The sequence below is a fragment of the Andrena cerasifolii genome, chromosome 16 (genome assembly GCF_050908995.1).
Source record: "Andrena cerasifolii isolate SP2316 chromosome 16, iyAndCera1_principal, whole genome shotgun sequence".
Classification (NCBI taxonomy): Eukaryota; Metazoa; Arthropoda; class Insecta; order Hymenoptera; family Andrenidae; genus Andrena; species Andrena cerasifolii.
In genome coordinates this window covers 10396800-10412921 of record NC_135133.1, presented here as the reverse complement: position 1 = coordinate 10412921, position 16122 = coordinate 10396800, and the positions used below count along the sequence as shown (strand labels likewise).

At 42.9% G+C, this 16122-nt stretch overlaps 2 protein-coding genes and 1 long non-coding RNA gene across 12 annotated transcripts in view; 2 read left to right on the top strand and 1 right to left on the bottom strand.

Moving 5' to 3' along the window:
* Window positions 1-6681, bottom strand: part of LOC143377560 (kinesin-like protein KIF13A) — a 133503-nt gene extending 126822 nt beyond the window's left edge. For 5 of the 9 annotated variants that reach the window (XM_076828967.1, XM_076828965.1, XM_076828971.1 and 2 more), the window contains exon 1: window positions 6365-6680. In XM_076828967.1, coding sequence (XP_076685082.1) covers window positions 6365-6419 — 55 coding nt within the window. In that variant the 5' untranslated portion in view covers window positions 6420-6680. Of the gene's footprint in view, window positions 1-6364 lie in introns of all 9 variants that reach the window. The other 4 variants (XM_076828963.1, XM_076828969.1, XM_076828964.1 and 1 more) reach the window with 1 other exon arrangement.
* The window catches only part of Pi31 (Proteasome inhibitor 31 kDa), a 59117-nt gene extending 47993 nt beyond the window's left edge, over window positions 1-11124 (top strand). Inside the window, exons 1-5 of one of the 2 annotated variants that reach the window (XM_076828994.1) lie at window positions 7957-8209; window positions 8514-8663; window positions 8737-9005; window positions 10681-10833; window positions 10917-11124. In XM_076828994.1, coding sequence (XP_076685109.1) covers window positions 8063-8209; window positions 8514-8663; window positions 8737-9005; window positions 10681-10833; window positions 10917-11043 — 846 coding nt within the window. In that variant the 5' untranslated portion in view covers window positions 7957-8062 and the 3' untranslated portion in view covers window positions 11044-11124. Of the gene's footprint in view, window positions 1-7956; window positions 8210-8513; window positions 8664-8736; window positions 9006-10680; window positions 10834-10916 lie in introns of those variants that run through there. The other variant, XM_076828995.1, reaches the window with a different exon arrangement.
* Window positions 11125-11681: 557 nt separating this feature from the next.
* Window positions 11682-16122, top strand: part of LOC143377575 (uncharacterized) — a 186689-nt gene continuing 182248 nt past the window's right edge. Inside the window, exon 1 of the long non-coding RNA XR_013087356.1 lies at window positions 11682-12572. This is a non-coding gene — a long non-coding RNA (uncharacterized LOC143377575). The remainder of the gene's footprint in view (window positions 12573-16122) is intronic.

Here is a 16122-nt window from a genome sequence, read left to right as displayed (position 1 = left end):
CGCGGAATAAAAGAATTTCAGCGGAGGAGCGTTGAGGGTTTAATTGAACAGGATTATAGTAATAAGTCGGCCACCGTAAAACTCCACGATTCTACCGTTATGGTTCACACGTAATTATACCCACTCGCGTTACGAAAGTGCAGAAGGTGCTTTCGAGTTATGCGCTACGATTGCGATGGACTAGTGCCGCTACTGGATCACCAATTTTTCTTCTAAAGGGTTTTCTTTGACGTCCTGGTTAATATGGACTCCCAAAATGTTTACAGAAGTACATATTGCATAGATAAGAGTTAGCGGAGCAATCTTGGTTGACATAGACCCCCGAGTGTTTGCAGGAGTACTGTATATACAGATAAGAACTAGGGGGGTGATCCTGACTATCATGAGCTCCTTGAATTTTTACAGAAATAACAGTTGAGTAAGGAGGAGATAATGCTGGTTCGTATGTATTCCATGAATCTTTGTTATAGAGATAGAATTGAGGAAAATACCTAAGTAGTTAACACGACCCACCGTCAGATTTTGGGCAAATTCTATGCAGTGGAGAATCGAGGAAGAATTTTTATAGAGATAATAATTGAGAGAATGGTCCTGATTGCTATAGGCCCGTAAAATTCTACAAAATAGCGTGACTCGCCGTCGAGTAACATTTCGGAAATATAAAGAAGAATTAAACAGACACTGTGGGTTTTGCATTCGGCTTTGTCGTTTGCCAATTCCTATCTCCCACACAAGTCATTATCTACGTACAGAAAACCATTATACCACGAACGTCCACGTGCAACCCGCAACATAAAAACATTAGTGCCTACAAACAGCACAACAGTATACACAAACTTCTGTAACTTTTATTAACTAAAGATTTCGTACTCGATTCAACGACCCCTACAAGTCTGCAAACTTTTCAGCCATCTTCTATAACCCCTCCTGTATATCACACGAATCGATTCCACCTAACAGTAGGATAACGACCTTAGCCACGCATCGTGGAAGCTCGAGAAACGGGCCGCGATGTTCCAAGGGGACGAACTTTTCTCTTCTTCGTGTTAAAGAAACAATAGTTCTCCAGGGCCGCGAGTCTCGCTTGGTTAACGGATTGAAACGTGGATGGTCCTAGTTGCGCTCGTGAAAATCGGCTCGCGCGAGGCCAGCGTCTCGATACTTTGATCCTAGCTCGGCCGCGACGATCTACGTAGCTTTGAACCCGCGGAAACCTTCCTCGGGATCCTTGGCCCAGATATCTGCGCGTGATCGAGCCGCCTGGTCAGCGTTTCCACGTAATCGACGTATCGAGTGTGCGTCGTTATAGGACCAGGGGAACGATGACGCAGACACGATGGATCCGCGATGTCGTTTCGTCCTGCGACTGATACGATGCTGTCTCGCGAGGTGGAAGGCAGAGGCTGGGAATCTTGGTGGAAGGCGGTTGAAAAGGTTCAGGCATTCCCCCACGGGACACTTCTGTCCCTTGTTATTAGGGAATCAAGGGCGGATCCAGGGGGGGGGGGCGATACTATTTTGTATAAATAATTAATGTGAACGTAATTATTTAGGTTATAGTATCAGATAGAGATATTAAAATATAAATTACAAGGAAATTTTAAATCTTGTAAAAGAAGATTAAAAAATGTACTTATGTACTTTTACATATTTCGCCCCCTCCAAGAAAGGCTCCTGAATCCGCCACTGTAGGGAATTCGATCCCGGGATCATCCCGGCTGTTTTTTGGATTCTAAAACTCCCAGGATTCGATGTATCAAGTTGTAACTTATCCCGAGAATTTCGAGAATTTTTAAAAACGTAAATTACTTTATGAACGACTGAAAAATATAAAAATGAAATCCAAAAAACAGCCGGGATCCCGGGATTGAATTCCCTACTTGTTATTGAGGAGTTCACTTGGTAAACGATGTGCAGTTTTGCCTCGTTATAAAACGGTATTGTGTTCGGCTCGTTCTTTGCCGTCTTCTTTTAGTAAGACGATGCTGCCGCTCTCTCGGCCGAAATTTATGGCTTAGATATCGCTGTCGCTTGTCCTCTCGTTCATTCTCAATACCTCGCACTCGCCGCGGAGACTACGATAGAAGTAGTGGAGATAAAGATGTACTTTTAACGAAACAGGGGAGTGGAACTTACAACGAGACAACGCTGACATTTCTTTAACACCCCTAAACCGCTCAGGGCTTTGTTAAGAGGATTAGGTAGGTAGTCGTTTTCCGTGAAGGAAACACTCTCTTTTTAATGTATTTGTAAAAAAATATAAGCAAATCCAGGTGTATCCTTTTACCCAATGTTTATTATTATCACAGAGGTTGAAAAACAGTTGGTATGAAATATACATGTGCTTTAATAATGGCGATGCTGACTGACTGGTAAACATTTTAACGTTCTTCTGTGGTTTTCAGGTAATATTGGTGTTAAAAAGTGACGTAATCCAATTTCAAGGTGTGATTCTTGCTCGTCACATCCGTAGTTTACCGCAGAACCAGTAAAAACTAAAATTAAAACCGAATGATTAAATTGGTGACCGAAAAACGACGATTATTTCAAGAAAACTTTAGTCCTGTTTCTGCGCTACTAAAAATCCGCGGCTCTTTAATTTTTTTATGAAAATCTCGAAATTTACGGACTGTATCAGAGGTTTGGCGGGGAATCGCGCATGTTTTACGCGTTCTGTAATTTTTTCAAGTCGATATAAACCTCCGTTCAGTCGCAACTAGGCGAAAAGCAAGAGGAAAAAAGATTCGAGAAAACCGCGTTTAAAGTTTCTGGGCAAAGGCGACTCTGCAGGTTGCCGCCTGACCTTTTTAGCTGCCAATTCAACAATTTCGCGAATTTTAATACAAACCAAGCAGCATTGTATTCAGAAAGGATAGTACTTACGGAAAATACAATAAAAAAAACGATTTTTCGACTGCCTAGTCCCATTAACCCGCATAAGAAAGTTGCTACTAAAAAGTGTTTTCCTTATTTCTTAAAATTACATGTAATTTCAAAACTGCCATTACGTTGAAAACCTCCATTACGTTGAAACGCAAACCAGGTGTCCATGAACACCAATGTAGCAATTGAATTAAGCTCGATTGCCTTAGAAACTATTTATATATGTATGAATTTCCCCATTGACTTTGAATTTAGTCGCGGGCAAGTCTCTGTTAGGAGCGAATCAACCGCTCCGCTCCTCTGATGCCATTGCACCGATCCGAACGCTCAAATTCACCCACGAAAGCTCTCACAAATTCCACCCCTTCCCACCACCCGCCCCAAGATTCGATGACTCGAACCCGTCAGCCAGTGAAATGTCCCTGCACCGAATCGTATCGCGAAAAAACAGCGTGGATCGATGCGGGAGCGCGCGAGGAGACTAGGCTCGAATAGCGCGGATTATCAACAGGCATCGCTATTCAGACCGGAGTGCACTTTGCCTCTTCCCCTCCTCCCACGATAATTACTCGCCATCGTCGGATAATTAAGGAAATAAAAGTAAACGGAGTGGAAGCGTTCGAGCGAAGTATCGATTACTGGGGGGGGGGGCAGGTTCGATAGACTCCTACAGAGCGATTGCAAGCGTTCAGCGTATATACGTGGCGTAATGGTAATTTGCGACGAGCGGAAATTACGGTCGCGCGAGCTTGCGAATTTTTCATTAACTCGTTGCGTCACTTGCCAGGGATTCGTGTTCGTAAAACGTTCGAATTACTTTATTTTCGTTTTTCTTTTTTAGTAATGAGTGGAAAGGATCGAATTTCAGATGCACCGTATCTTTGGCTCCGTTTATTTAAATGCTCTTCACTCAATGGGGAAAGGTATTGTAATTTAAAATATCGTAATTTAAATTTCAATATTGCGGGTATTGAAATATTCAGGGCCGGCGCGGGTTCAGCGCGTCCCCCGGAACCCGGAGCCGCGCTTTAAATGGCCCCGCGGTCCGCGAAAAGCTCGTCATAAATTTTGCGGGGCCCTTGGTACAGATATTTATTATTACAAAATTTAGAAGTACATAGAAATACGTATTTTCTGGCCCCGCAAAAGTTCACGCCGGCCCTGGAAATATTCATTATAAATATACTAATACTTTTTTATAATGAAAAGACTGCACCTACTGGCTAATATAGTAAATGGCGTGCATTTAAAAGAAGCCAAGCTTAAAATCTCTTTCACTCCTCAGCTACAGAACACTTTATAAAAGGCAAACACATGCAAGGGACAAATGAAAATGGAACGATTTAAATTTCGGAAAATGGAATTTTTATTTAGAAGCTTGCTTGTTAGCATTCCAACGAAATAGCAGTGCAGTTATACGTCCTTTATTACAATTTCGATTATAGCGAAAATTGCGCGGGCACGTGTCCAGGCGAACGCTCCTGGCAGCGCGTGTGACATTGGTAATCCGCAGGGCAGAGGCGCGAGCGTAAAACTCGCGGCAATGGCAATGGCGACGTTTAATGGCGCTTTCTTTATCAGCCGCGCGCGCGTTAACGATATCCCGATTACGCCTGGCGCGTTACGTCAAAACGATCGGCGATAAGGCCGTGCGCGTCGATACGCCCGCCACTTGTGCTGGCGTACGAGCTGCAAGACGCTTCGAATCACTTAAAAAGTGCGATAAAAAAAATCTATCCGCCCCGCTGTTACTCGAATTTTAACAGTTTTAAAAGTTTCCACAGGTTCCCAGTTTTACATTGAATTTATGACCAGCTGACGGTGGGAAAGTTATCGGCGCGCATAGATACGGCGGATGGGGAAACGTTAATAGGAAATCCATGTTTACAAATCTTGAGATAACAGCAGATATGAATGGAGAACCTGCGAGCATTTGTAACTTGGAAGCTACGTTTTGAAATGTAGCGTTTATTCGCTATAAGCTCGCGATTCGATACTTCCTCGCTCGGCTTTTCGTCGAGATAACAGCCTCGCATGCTCTCACCAGCGCCAGAGATTCTAGGAACAGCGACGAGGTTGTAACGAGGGAATACTTGAAACTCGTTTTCCCGCTCTTTGAGCCATGCCACTTTTCCATTCACTGTGCCGTGTATAGGGGCTGGGATTACAATTGCAAAAGTGCACGTGCACGAGTCCAGAACAGTTCGAAACAAGGGACGAATTGAACGGACATTTCCAAGCGCGCCGATTGAACGCCCATCACTTCCATCTGAGACACGCGTCGTACGATGGAGATGACAGGTAGAAGGGGAATGAAGTCCAAAGGACACAGTCGTGACAAAAAGCGAAAGCAAAGACTCCTCTTTGTCAGCTGGTCACTCGACGCACTAGCGGCCTTCTAAACAGTACACGTTTCCCTAGCAAGCCATACTGCCCTCCAGAACGATTCGAGAACCCAATCCACTGCAGAACAATTCAGGAACCCAAACCACTCCAAAGCGATTCAGGAACCAATTCCACTGCAGAATATCTATTCTCCCGTCCCCGCTATATACCCGCGCGATCCCATATTCCACGAGCCAGTAGCAGAGTGGCTTGCAGGGAAACTAAATTAAACTATCAAAATCGACAGCCACTGGGGTATCTCTCTTCTTTATCGACGATACTGAAGACAATTCGCCAGTGGAGATCGCTCCCTACGATTCATCGATGGCCGTGGGACGAACGTTCCCGTTCGAATGAGCCGATTACCCAGCGATCTGGCTGCAAGAGATCGCGTCGCGTGGCCCAGTCGAACGATGCTCGATGCCCCGAAGGTCGTGACGCGAACGTCAGTCTGGCGTCTCAGTCACATGTTTGTTCTTTGTCACGCGGCTTTGCCCTGCGACAGCCCGGCGGTGCGTGTCCACGTCGCGGGGAATCGGAGCGGAGACGCTCGCCTGTCCGGGAATTTGAACGAACAGCAGCTCGCTAGACGGTAAGCGTCGACGTCTCCGTCGGGGACGCGATGGCAGGACCGCGGCGGGCCTTGGCAACGTTGCACCGCGAACGGCGCTTGGGGCCCGTGTTTTCGGACAAAGGAGCGTGCACGGGGGTCCACTGGTAAACACTGGGCAAGCGGGTGTCGAAGAGAACGGGCCGCACAGCGTTCGCCCGCCTCGGGCACGTTTCCTATTTATCGCGTCGCGGCGATACGAGACGCCGATAACGGAGCGGGAGGCGATAACGGGCTCCGTATCGGGACGGCAGGTAAATACACCCACCACCCCATCGGCAGTGGCGAAATGGGTGGAAGAATGCCACTGTCAAAAACGCAGGCGGCTCGTGGACCGCGGAGGAATCGACACGGTCGATTTCGAAATCGCCCAGGAAGCACGGCGCGATTACGGCTGCTGGAGCACTCGGAGGCGGAATGATCTCAGGAAGGATGGTTAGCGGGAGATGGTGCGATTTGTTTTCTTTCCTCTGGCACCGTACGTACCTCTGCGATTGAACGGCCGGACCCGAACGGCGACCTTTATTTTATCCGTAGCCATGATTTCACACCGGTAACGCGCACTGTGTATCCCGAATCACAAGGAGCCGCTCGATGCTTTTTCTTTTGTACACAAGTAGATCTCCACGCGATCGTCGTAGCGCTACATTATTATCAACCGACACCGCGAACCTCTCGTCATTTCAAACGGCACTACGTCTCACCGAGCCCATGACACACTTCGCCATATTGCTTGAAGCTCGTCGTGCGCCAGACGACAGATCGTCCTATCGAGTGAACGTGCTTTCGAGAACTGCCACCAGGAACGCTCGGGTTGCCCGAGTCCTGTGACGTCACGTGTCCTGCCGGCTGCCATCTAAGGGGCAGCAATTGAACCGAGCAATCGAGAGATATCGATCGATGGGAATGCTCGCCGCGCGAGAACCCGCGAGATTCAAATCGCCGCGTGGTATAATTATTAATTATTCGCTATTTATTACTGATATTTAAACAGTGCTGAGTCGGAGACATGTACGTTAATTTACGCTCTCTTTCCTCTGTTTATAATTTTTCACACTATGAATGGCGCAAGGTTTAAAGGGAAATTGTTATTCAGCTATTTTCCTGTTGGATATTCACGATATGGGCAATGTTTTTCAGATGAAACTGACAATCGGTACAAATGCAGCATTACTTAGGCTAATTTTAATTATACTAATTATGTCTCGTGTATGATTAACCCTAGAACACTAACATGGGGAATGCAGTGACTAATGAATTTTAAGTTCTTTTCTTTCTATATTTTCACTTTACAAATAAGTGTATACTCATTAATTCGTTTTGAACTTAAAATAAACAACTTTTACAAGTATCTCGTTAATATAGATAGTAAAAAAATACAGATATTAATTTTACAACATGGGGTGCAGTAACATTAGTATTCCAGAATTAAAAATAGCCCGAATGAGGTCGAGATTATACTCATTTTTATCGGGAAAATCTCGCCAATTAATTGAGAATATAGAAATTAAAATCTGTTTCACTAGATAACTTCCCAGGAGGCTCGACTGTCGCGCGAATAAAAGACAGGAATAGAATAGAAGGGTAGGGAAGGTAATGAAGTATAAAGCGAGCTCTAAGTTCGGTTTGTTACAAGGTAGGCATATTTCCGATGCTTTCCAGAAACAAACTATCGAAGTGAAAAGTAAACGTCATATCCGGTATGCACACGATGGACATGCCTCAGCGCGAAAACACGCCGACGCCACTGAAAACGTTACAGTACTACAGTTCACCTCTAAATCCTCATCTAGAACTTATTCGAATCGTACACCATAATTCTTTTTACGAATCATTTATCGCAATCTATTATGTAACCCTTAGTTACCATAATAAACGCTCGATTTACACGCCGAAAAAAATATGAATTCATATGTTTCCTGACTACGCGCGTCATAAAACATGATGTCGAACGAACTAACCATGGCGTAAATGCAGGAAATTCCAAACAAGCCCTTCCGACAAATTAACAAAATGAAATTCTACGTCTGACTCCCATATACCCAAAATGCAGTTCAAACTATTCAAGTCTCGTGCCCCGTCCCGGAAGCCGCCACACAGAATCAGCCGAATACAAACGCAAATGGCGTGAATGGGCGTGAGAGCTCGAAAACTTTCAAAACTCGTCTGTCACTCAATACCAAAATGGTCGATCCAAACAGCACGTTCGGCTTTGCGTTCATGCAAGCCCTGTACGATGAACAGATCGCGAAGAAGGAGGACATCCTGATCCTATTCGTTCACTGGTACTTCGTAAAGAATGGATTCGGATGCATCGGTCTGGGCGATTCCGTAAGTTGCAAGGAAAAGCGTTGTTACCACAAGTCGCGCAATATCGGCAGCGATCGTTTCTGCGTAATACGCTCGTGCAATTAAAGGAGAAGTGCGAATGCACCGCAATAATCGAATAATGCGTCGTACTTAACCTACGAAGGTTCTAAATTCATTTTCCAATCACTGCAAACCGTAATGATATCGAAATTTTAGTGTAACTGCGTACTGTCATTCTCGTAATAAATTATATTAAATACAATCACAAAGTAGCCTAGTACGATCTAGTACTCTTTAAATAATCGCTCTTGCCTTTTTCCCTCAGAAAGCGTACGATTCCTCTGAAACGGCATCGGAGTTTCTTCCAGAGGGATGGAATACATGTCCGAATTATGCCTTGCGCTACCTAAACGAAGGGAAGCTGTACATATTGCACGGCACAAGATCTGACGAAGATTTACTTTTAAACCTACTGGTAATTGAAAATTATACGCGCGCCGTATATATTTCTGTTTCTCTGCGATAATTCTATGCTTTCGCTTTCGCAGAGGGTTGACAATCAGAGTGTATCGAACACTCAATATCCGATTAATCGGACTGTGCACAATCTCCATGGGCCATTGGAGTCTCTGATGCCCTCTTATTCGAACGTGCTACAAACGTTGCAGAAAGATCTTCTCAGACCATTGCTTCCAAATAATACAGCAGAAACTTCTACTCAGACGTCAACTAGCGAGCATAGCATTGCGACGGAGCCTGATGCTGATCCGTTGAGGGTAGGACCATCGGCGCGTCCGCGACTGGTCACACAGCCATGGTAGTATTCGCATCGATTCGTAAGAGCGCAGCATTATATGTGAAAGAATCAAATGTAACTTCTGTTTAGAGAAGCAGTCAGCAATTATTTACTTCGGCGACTCCTCATCGATTTTGATGAAATTTGGATATGTTGTAGAACTCCACGTTTCGAGCAAATTTTTCCTATACATGTTACCGCCGCTCGGCCTTAGTTTCCGAGATATTTGCGAAAAACTTTTGTTGATTTATTCCAACGCAACGCATTCCACTTTCCAACTTGTCCCGGATATTAGTATAGGTTGCGGTTAGATCAGCGCGGGGATGCGTGCCCGTTCGCGGGCGCGTAAAACGTGGTGGCAAATCGATGTAAGTTTGGAGATTTTAACCAGAAACTCGCGGATGCCCGTCAACCCCGACTCTGTTCGGCGGCGCTGCCGAATATTAGGATGCCTCTGGTTCTAAAACATAATTTTTTTGCTAGAAAGAGGGTGCTTTCGAGAGCACCTATTGGATGTGTGGGGGCTCCCGTCAACACCCCGACTCACATTTTCAAATAATTGAAAATAATGCTGAATGTAAAGTGCACTTATATTTATTTATACTAAATCTAACCCAACAGTAATCGAAATTATAATACCAAAGTAAGAAATTTAAAAAATATTTTTGCGAATATCTCGGAAACTCAGCCCGAGCGACGGTAACATGTATAAGAAAAAGTTGTTCAGAATCGTGTCCCCAACAACATATCCAAATTTCATCAAAATCGGTGAGGAATCGCTAAAGTAAATAATTACCGAAACTTCTGTTTAGAGAAGCAGTCTTACTACTATGAACAAGGGATGACAGGGAGACAAAGTAGGAGAATCGATGCGATATTATAGTATTTTATATTTATTAATAACCTTTGGAAATCTTTGCAGGCATTGCACGACACCGATGACAGGGTCATGGATGCTTGGTCGATAGTTGACTCTTAAATCTCTGTCATCCATTTTCAAGTGGAAAGTTCAGTTGCTTATAATTTCTGAAGCAGTTAAAATTAATCGATCCCACGACTGATTGGTATAAATGTTTACATTCTCCTCGCGACATGCCCGAAATAATTAATATTCTTTTTATATGCTGGCTTATAAATGGGTCGTCCTTAAATTACGGAAGGATTTTTACGTAATATTTTTTAACCCAATTTTCAATATGACTAGCCTAAAAAACAATGTTTCAATAATACACACGTTAGATAACTTTGTTTTAAATCATGAAAAAAGGGGGCTCCCTCACCACGGAAATAAAGCAAGAAGGTAAAGATGTGGATTGGATCGAAAGCCATGGACAAGCGAGGAACTTCAGGTCCATATAATTCTAATTGTTAGTACAATTTAAATTTTATTAATATATATTATTATCCCAGATAAGTAATTTTTGTTTAAATTTCCCGAAAGCAAGTTAACTGAATTATATAAACCTTTGAAAGAATTTTAATAACTGAAAAAGTGCAATGTAAAAAATATTACGTAAGAAACGGGGGTAGGGGGTTGGAATATAAAATCTTACGAATTCTTATACTGGAGGGGAGGTAGGGTGTAAGAAATCGCCAAAATTACCCTTACGTAATTTAAGGATGGCCCCTTGAATGACAGTAATTAATTGAATCTACGAAGTATTGGTTACTAAGCTGTTTATTTAAATATTCAAAGGGCTCCCGAAATTGATCCTTCAAGGGTAGGAGGTGCAGACTTGAATCCATTCTCACGAGGCGGCGGGATGATCTTTGATCCTTTCAATCCGTCCGCACGCAATCCTCTCGATCCACTCAGACCAGGTGTGGGAATTCCTGGGAGACTGCCACCGTAAGATAGATACTGGGAAAATGTTTAAAGTACTTGATGAAAAAGTTCGTATTAAAATGACGATTAATGTTGCTGTGTTACAGGGGAGCTGTTCCGCCTTATGCAAGATTTGATCCTTTTGGTCCTCCTGATAACAATCCACCGAGACCACGGCGTAATCCAGATAGCGATGACGCGATGCCTCCGGGGTATGATGACATGTTTATGTAAAGAAGACTACGCAAACACAAAACTGTACTAACCCAACTTATAATAATGTATAACTGTTTTAAATAAACTATTTCCAGTAACTTTCAAGAATAAGATTAATTGAAGGGACTGGTGGAACAGGCAGAAGCAATCGCCATATGATCACGCAAAATATGTTAAGTATTCAGGTAAGCTATTGGGCGCCCCGCGAAAATGCAACAATGTTGCAAAGCACAAAATTTTTCAACATTGTTGCAAATGAAATAGAGGTGTTCGAGAAATAAAATCCCAGTTACTTTGCGCCACCTCCTTCGAAGTCATGTTATCCTGTTACGAAGCCCAAATTTTGTGCGTTCTGAAAATTTTTGCCAGATTTTGGCCCAGGTATCAGGAGAACATGAAGCGAAAAGAGGTATTCTGAATTTCAGCTGCGAAGGCATCCTCGATTCTCTCTCCGGAGACATTACTTTGTGCAATCTCTTTCGACGGCATGTTCTCCTGTTACAAAGCCGAATATTGTGCATTCTGAAAATTTTTGCCAGATTTTGGCCCAGGTATCAGGAGAACATGAAGCGAAAAGAGGTATTCTGAATTTCAGCTGCGAAGGCATCCTCGATTCTCTCTCCGGAGACATTACTTTGTGCCATCTCTTTCGACGGCATGTTCTCCTGTTACAAAGCCCAATTTTGTGCATTCTGAAAATTTTTGCCAGATTTTGGCCCAGGTATCAGGAGAACATGAAGCGAAAAGAGGTATTCTGAATTTCAGCTTCGAAGGCATCGCCTTAAAGTAGCAAACAAGAGCTACGCCTTTCATGGGCCTTTAAACAGTTCTCGGTTAATGTGATGCTTTTGAAAGACTCGAAGCTTGTAATTTCTGAATTTTCAAAATTTTCTTCAATATCGACTTATTAACAAAGGAAATCTATGGTATTCTTAAGGAAATACCATAGATATTTGAAATTTGGATAGGAATATGTAAAAGGTATTTCTGAATAATAATACAGTTTGTTTCAAGTTTCTTTCATTTTATTTGCATAAAAGGCCTTTACAGTGTTACAATAAAGTATAAGGTATATAAAGTCACTATTTTCTTGTGATTACTATCAAGGTTTCCATCATTCCGTCGAAATATTCCGAAGTTAAAACCTGTAAGAAGAAAAATATTTTTAGTAACTTGACTTGTCTATTATTGAAAATGGGAGAAACGTTACAACATTTTGTCACGTATGAAAATATATTAGTAAAGGGAATAATTTTATTGTGCAACATGTTGGTTGAAATTAGTCGTTTTAGATTTTATGTTTCCGGTAAGATTTAATATTAATTCCTACCACTCGTAGCACTGTAATCAGTCGGTAACGTTGGGTGCGACACGAGAAGCGGCCAATTCAGCAACTACCTACTCTGAAATCTGTTGAAATGCTGTGCGTGTGTGCGTGCTTGTATATGTGTGACATGTTTAGAGTTTAGAGTGCGCCAGTGCGATATAACTAATCTCACATACTGTAACTAGAGCGATTATTAATCGTGTATATTTCTGCTTTACAGGTAAGGAATTTTTACATAGAAGACGTTAAACCGGCTGCATTTTCGACTGGGTTCATTGATATGAAATTTGCACAAGATACTGCTTCAGCCGAACCCAGACCTAACCCAGACCTTTTTTTTTTTTTTACATGGAGAAATCCCTAACGGATACCCCTAACCCTCCCCTAACCCAGACCTAACCCAGTTACACTTGTAACATTTCATTGTATTGCATTTCACTTATTTGAATAAATTGCAGTTAAGTGGTAAAAGAGTTTTTTTATTTAACGACCACTACTTACTCCTTCCTATTCCAAATCACATATAAAAGACATGCTAAAAAGAACACCTAAAATGATCCTTCCACGCAGAGTGGTTTTAAAAATCTTCGCATTAAAGCACTACTTTAAATATGCCATTCAATACTCTCAAACTCTATCGACTTTCGTTCAAGGCTTCTACTTCTCTTCAGAGACATTATTTTGCGCTACCTCTTTCCACGTCATGTTATCCTGTTACGAAGCCTGATTTTAGAGATATCTGAAAATTTTCGCCAGATTTTGACCCAGGTATCAGGAGAACATGAAGCGAAAAGAGGTATTCTGAATTTCAGCTTCGAAGGCATCCTCGATTCTCTCTCCGAAGACGTTACTTAGTGCCACCTCTTTCGACATCATGTTCTCCTGTTACGAAGCCCAATTTTGTGCATTCTGAAAATTTTTGCAAGATTTTGGCCCAGGTATCAGGAGAACATGAAGCGAAAAGAGGTATTCTGAATTTCAGCTTCGAAGGCATCCTCGATTCTCTCTCCGAAGACATTACTTAGTGCCACCTCTTTCGACATCATGTTCTCCTGTTACGAAGCCCAATTTTGTGCATTCTGAAAATTTTTGCCAGATTTTGGCCCAGGTATCAGGAGAACATGAAGCGAAAAGAGGTATTCTGAATTTCAGCTTCGAAGGCATCCTCGATTCTCTCTCCGAAGACATTACTTAGTGCCACCTCTTTCGACATCATGTTCTCCTGTTACGAAGCCCAATTTTGTGCATTCTGAAAATTTTTGCCAGATTTTGGCCCAGGTATCAGGAGAACATGAAGCGAAAAGAGGTATTCTGAATTTCAGCTTCGAAGGCATCCTCGATTCTCTCTCCGAAGACATTACTTAGTGCCACCTCTTTCGACATCATGTTCTCCTGTTACGAAGCCCAATTTTGTGCATTCTGAAAATTTTTGCCAGATTTTGGCCCAGGTATCAGGAGAACATGAAGCGAAAAGAGGTATTCTGAATTTCAGCTTCGAAGGCATCCTCGATTCTCTCTCCGAAGACATTACTTAGTGCCACCTCTTTCGACATCATGTTCTCCTGTTACGAAGCCCAATTTTGTGCATTCTGAAAATTTTTGCCAGATTTTGGCCCAGGTATCAGGAGAACATGAAGCGAAAAGAGGTATTCTGAATTTCAGCTTCGAAGGCATCCTCGATTCTCTCTCCGAAGACATTACTTAGTGCCACCTCTTTCGACATCATGTTCTCCTGTTACGAAGCCCAATTTTGTGCATTCTGAAAATTTTTGCCAGATTTTGGCCCAGGTATCAGGAGAACATGAAGCGAAAAGAGGTATTCTGAATTTCAGCTTCGAAGGCATCCTCGATTCTCTCTCCGAAGACATTACTTAGTGCCACCTCTTTCGACATCATGTTCTCCTGTTACGAAGCCCAATTTTGTGCATTCTGAAAATTTTTGCCAGATTTTGGCCCAGGTATCAGGAGAACATGAAGCGAAAAGAGGTATTCTGAATTTCAGCTTCGAAGGCATCCTCGATTCTCTCTCCGAAGACATTACTTAGTGCCACCTCTTTCGACATCATGTTCTCCTGTTACGAAGCCCAATTTTGTGCATTCTGAAAATTTTTGCCAGATTTTGGCCCAGGTATCAGGAGAACATGAAGCGAAAAGAGGTATTCTGAATTTCAGCTTCGAAGGCATCCTCGATTCTCTCTCCGAAGACATTACTTAGTGCCACCTCTTTCGACATCATGTTCTCCTGTTACGAAGCCCAATTTTGTGCATTCTGAAAATTTTTGCCAGATTTTGGCCCAGGTATCAGGAGAACATGAAGCGAAAAGAGGTATTCTGAATTTCAGCTTCGAAGGCATCCTCGATTCTCTCTCCGAAGACATTACTTAGTGCCACCTCCTTCGACATCATGTTCTCCTGTTACGAAGCCCAATTTTGTGCATTCTGAAAATTTTTGCCAGATTTTGGCCCAGGTATCAGGAGAACATGAAGCGAAAAGAGGTATTCTGAATTTCAGCTTCGAAGGCATCCTCGATTCTCTCTCCGAAGACATTACTTAATGCCACCTCTTTCGACATCATGTTCTCCTGTTACGAAGCCCAATTTTGTGCATTCTGAAAATTTTTGCCAGATTTTGGCCCAGGTATCAGGAGAACATGAAGCGAAAAGAGGTATTCTGAATTTCAGCTTCGAAGGCATCCTCGATTCTCTCTCCGAAGACATTACTTAGTGCCACCTCTTTCGACATCATGTTCTCCTGTTACGAAGCCCAATTTTGTGCATTCTGAAAATTTTTGCCAGATTTTGGCCCAGGTATCAGGAGAACATGAAGCGAAAAGAGGTATTCTGAATTTCAGCTTCGAAGGCATCCTCGATTCTCTCTCCGAAGACATTACTTAGTGCCACCTCCTTCGACATCATGTTCTCCTGTTACGAAGCCCAATTTTGTGCATTCTGAAAATTTTTGCCAGATTTTGGCCCAGGTATCAGGAGAACATGAAGCGAAAAGAGGTATTCTGAATTTCAGCTTCGAAGGCATCCTCGATTCTCTCTCCGAAGACATTACTTAGTGCCACCTCTTTCGACATCATGTTCTCCTGTTACGAAGCCCAATTTTGTGCATTCTGAAAATTTTTGCCAGATTTTGGCCCAGGTATCAGGAGAACATGAAGCGAAAAGAGGTATTCTGAATTTCAGCTTCGAAGGCATCCTCGATTCTCTCTCCGAAGACATTACTTAGTGCCACCTCTTTCGACATCATGTTCTCCTGTTACGAAGCCCAATTTTGTGCATTCTGAAAATTTTTGCCAGATTTTGGCCCAGGTATCAGGAGAACATGAAGCGAAAAGAGGTATTCTGAATTTCAGCTTCGAAGGCATCCTCGATTCTCTCTCCGAAGACATTACTTAGTGCCACCTCTTTCGACATCATGTTCTCCTGTTACGAAGCCCAATTTTGTGCATTCTGAAAATTTTTGCCAGATTTTGGCCCAGGTATCAGGAGAACATGAAGCGAAAAGAGGTATTCTGAATTTCAGCTTCGAAGGCATCCTCGATTCTCTCTCCGAAGACATTACTTAGTGCCACCTCTTTCGACATCATGTTCTCCTGTTACGAAGCCCAATTTTGTGCATTCTGAAAATTTTTGCCAGATTTTGGCCCAGGTATCAGGAGAACATGAAGCGAAAAGAGGTATTCTGAATTTCAGCTTCGAAGGCATCCTCGATTCTCTCTCCGAAGACATTACTTAGTGCCACCTCCTTCGACATCATGTTC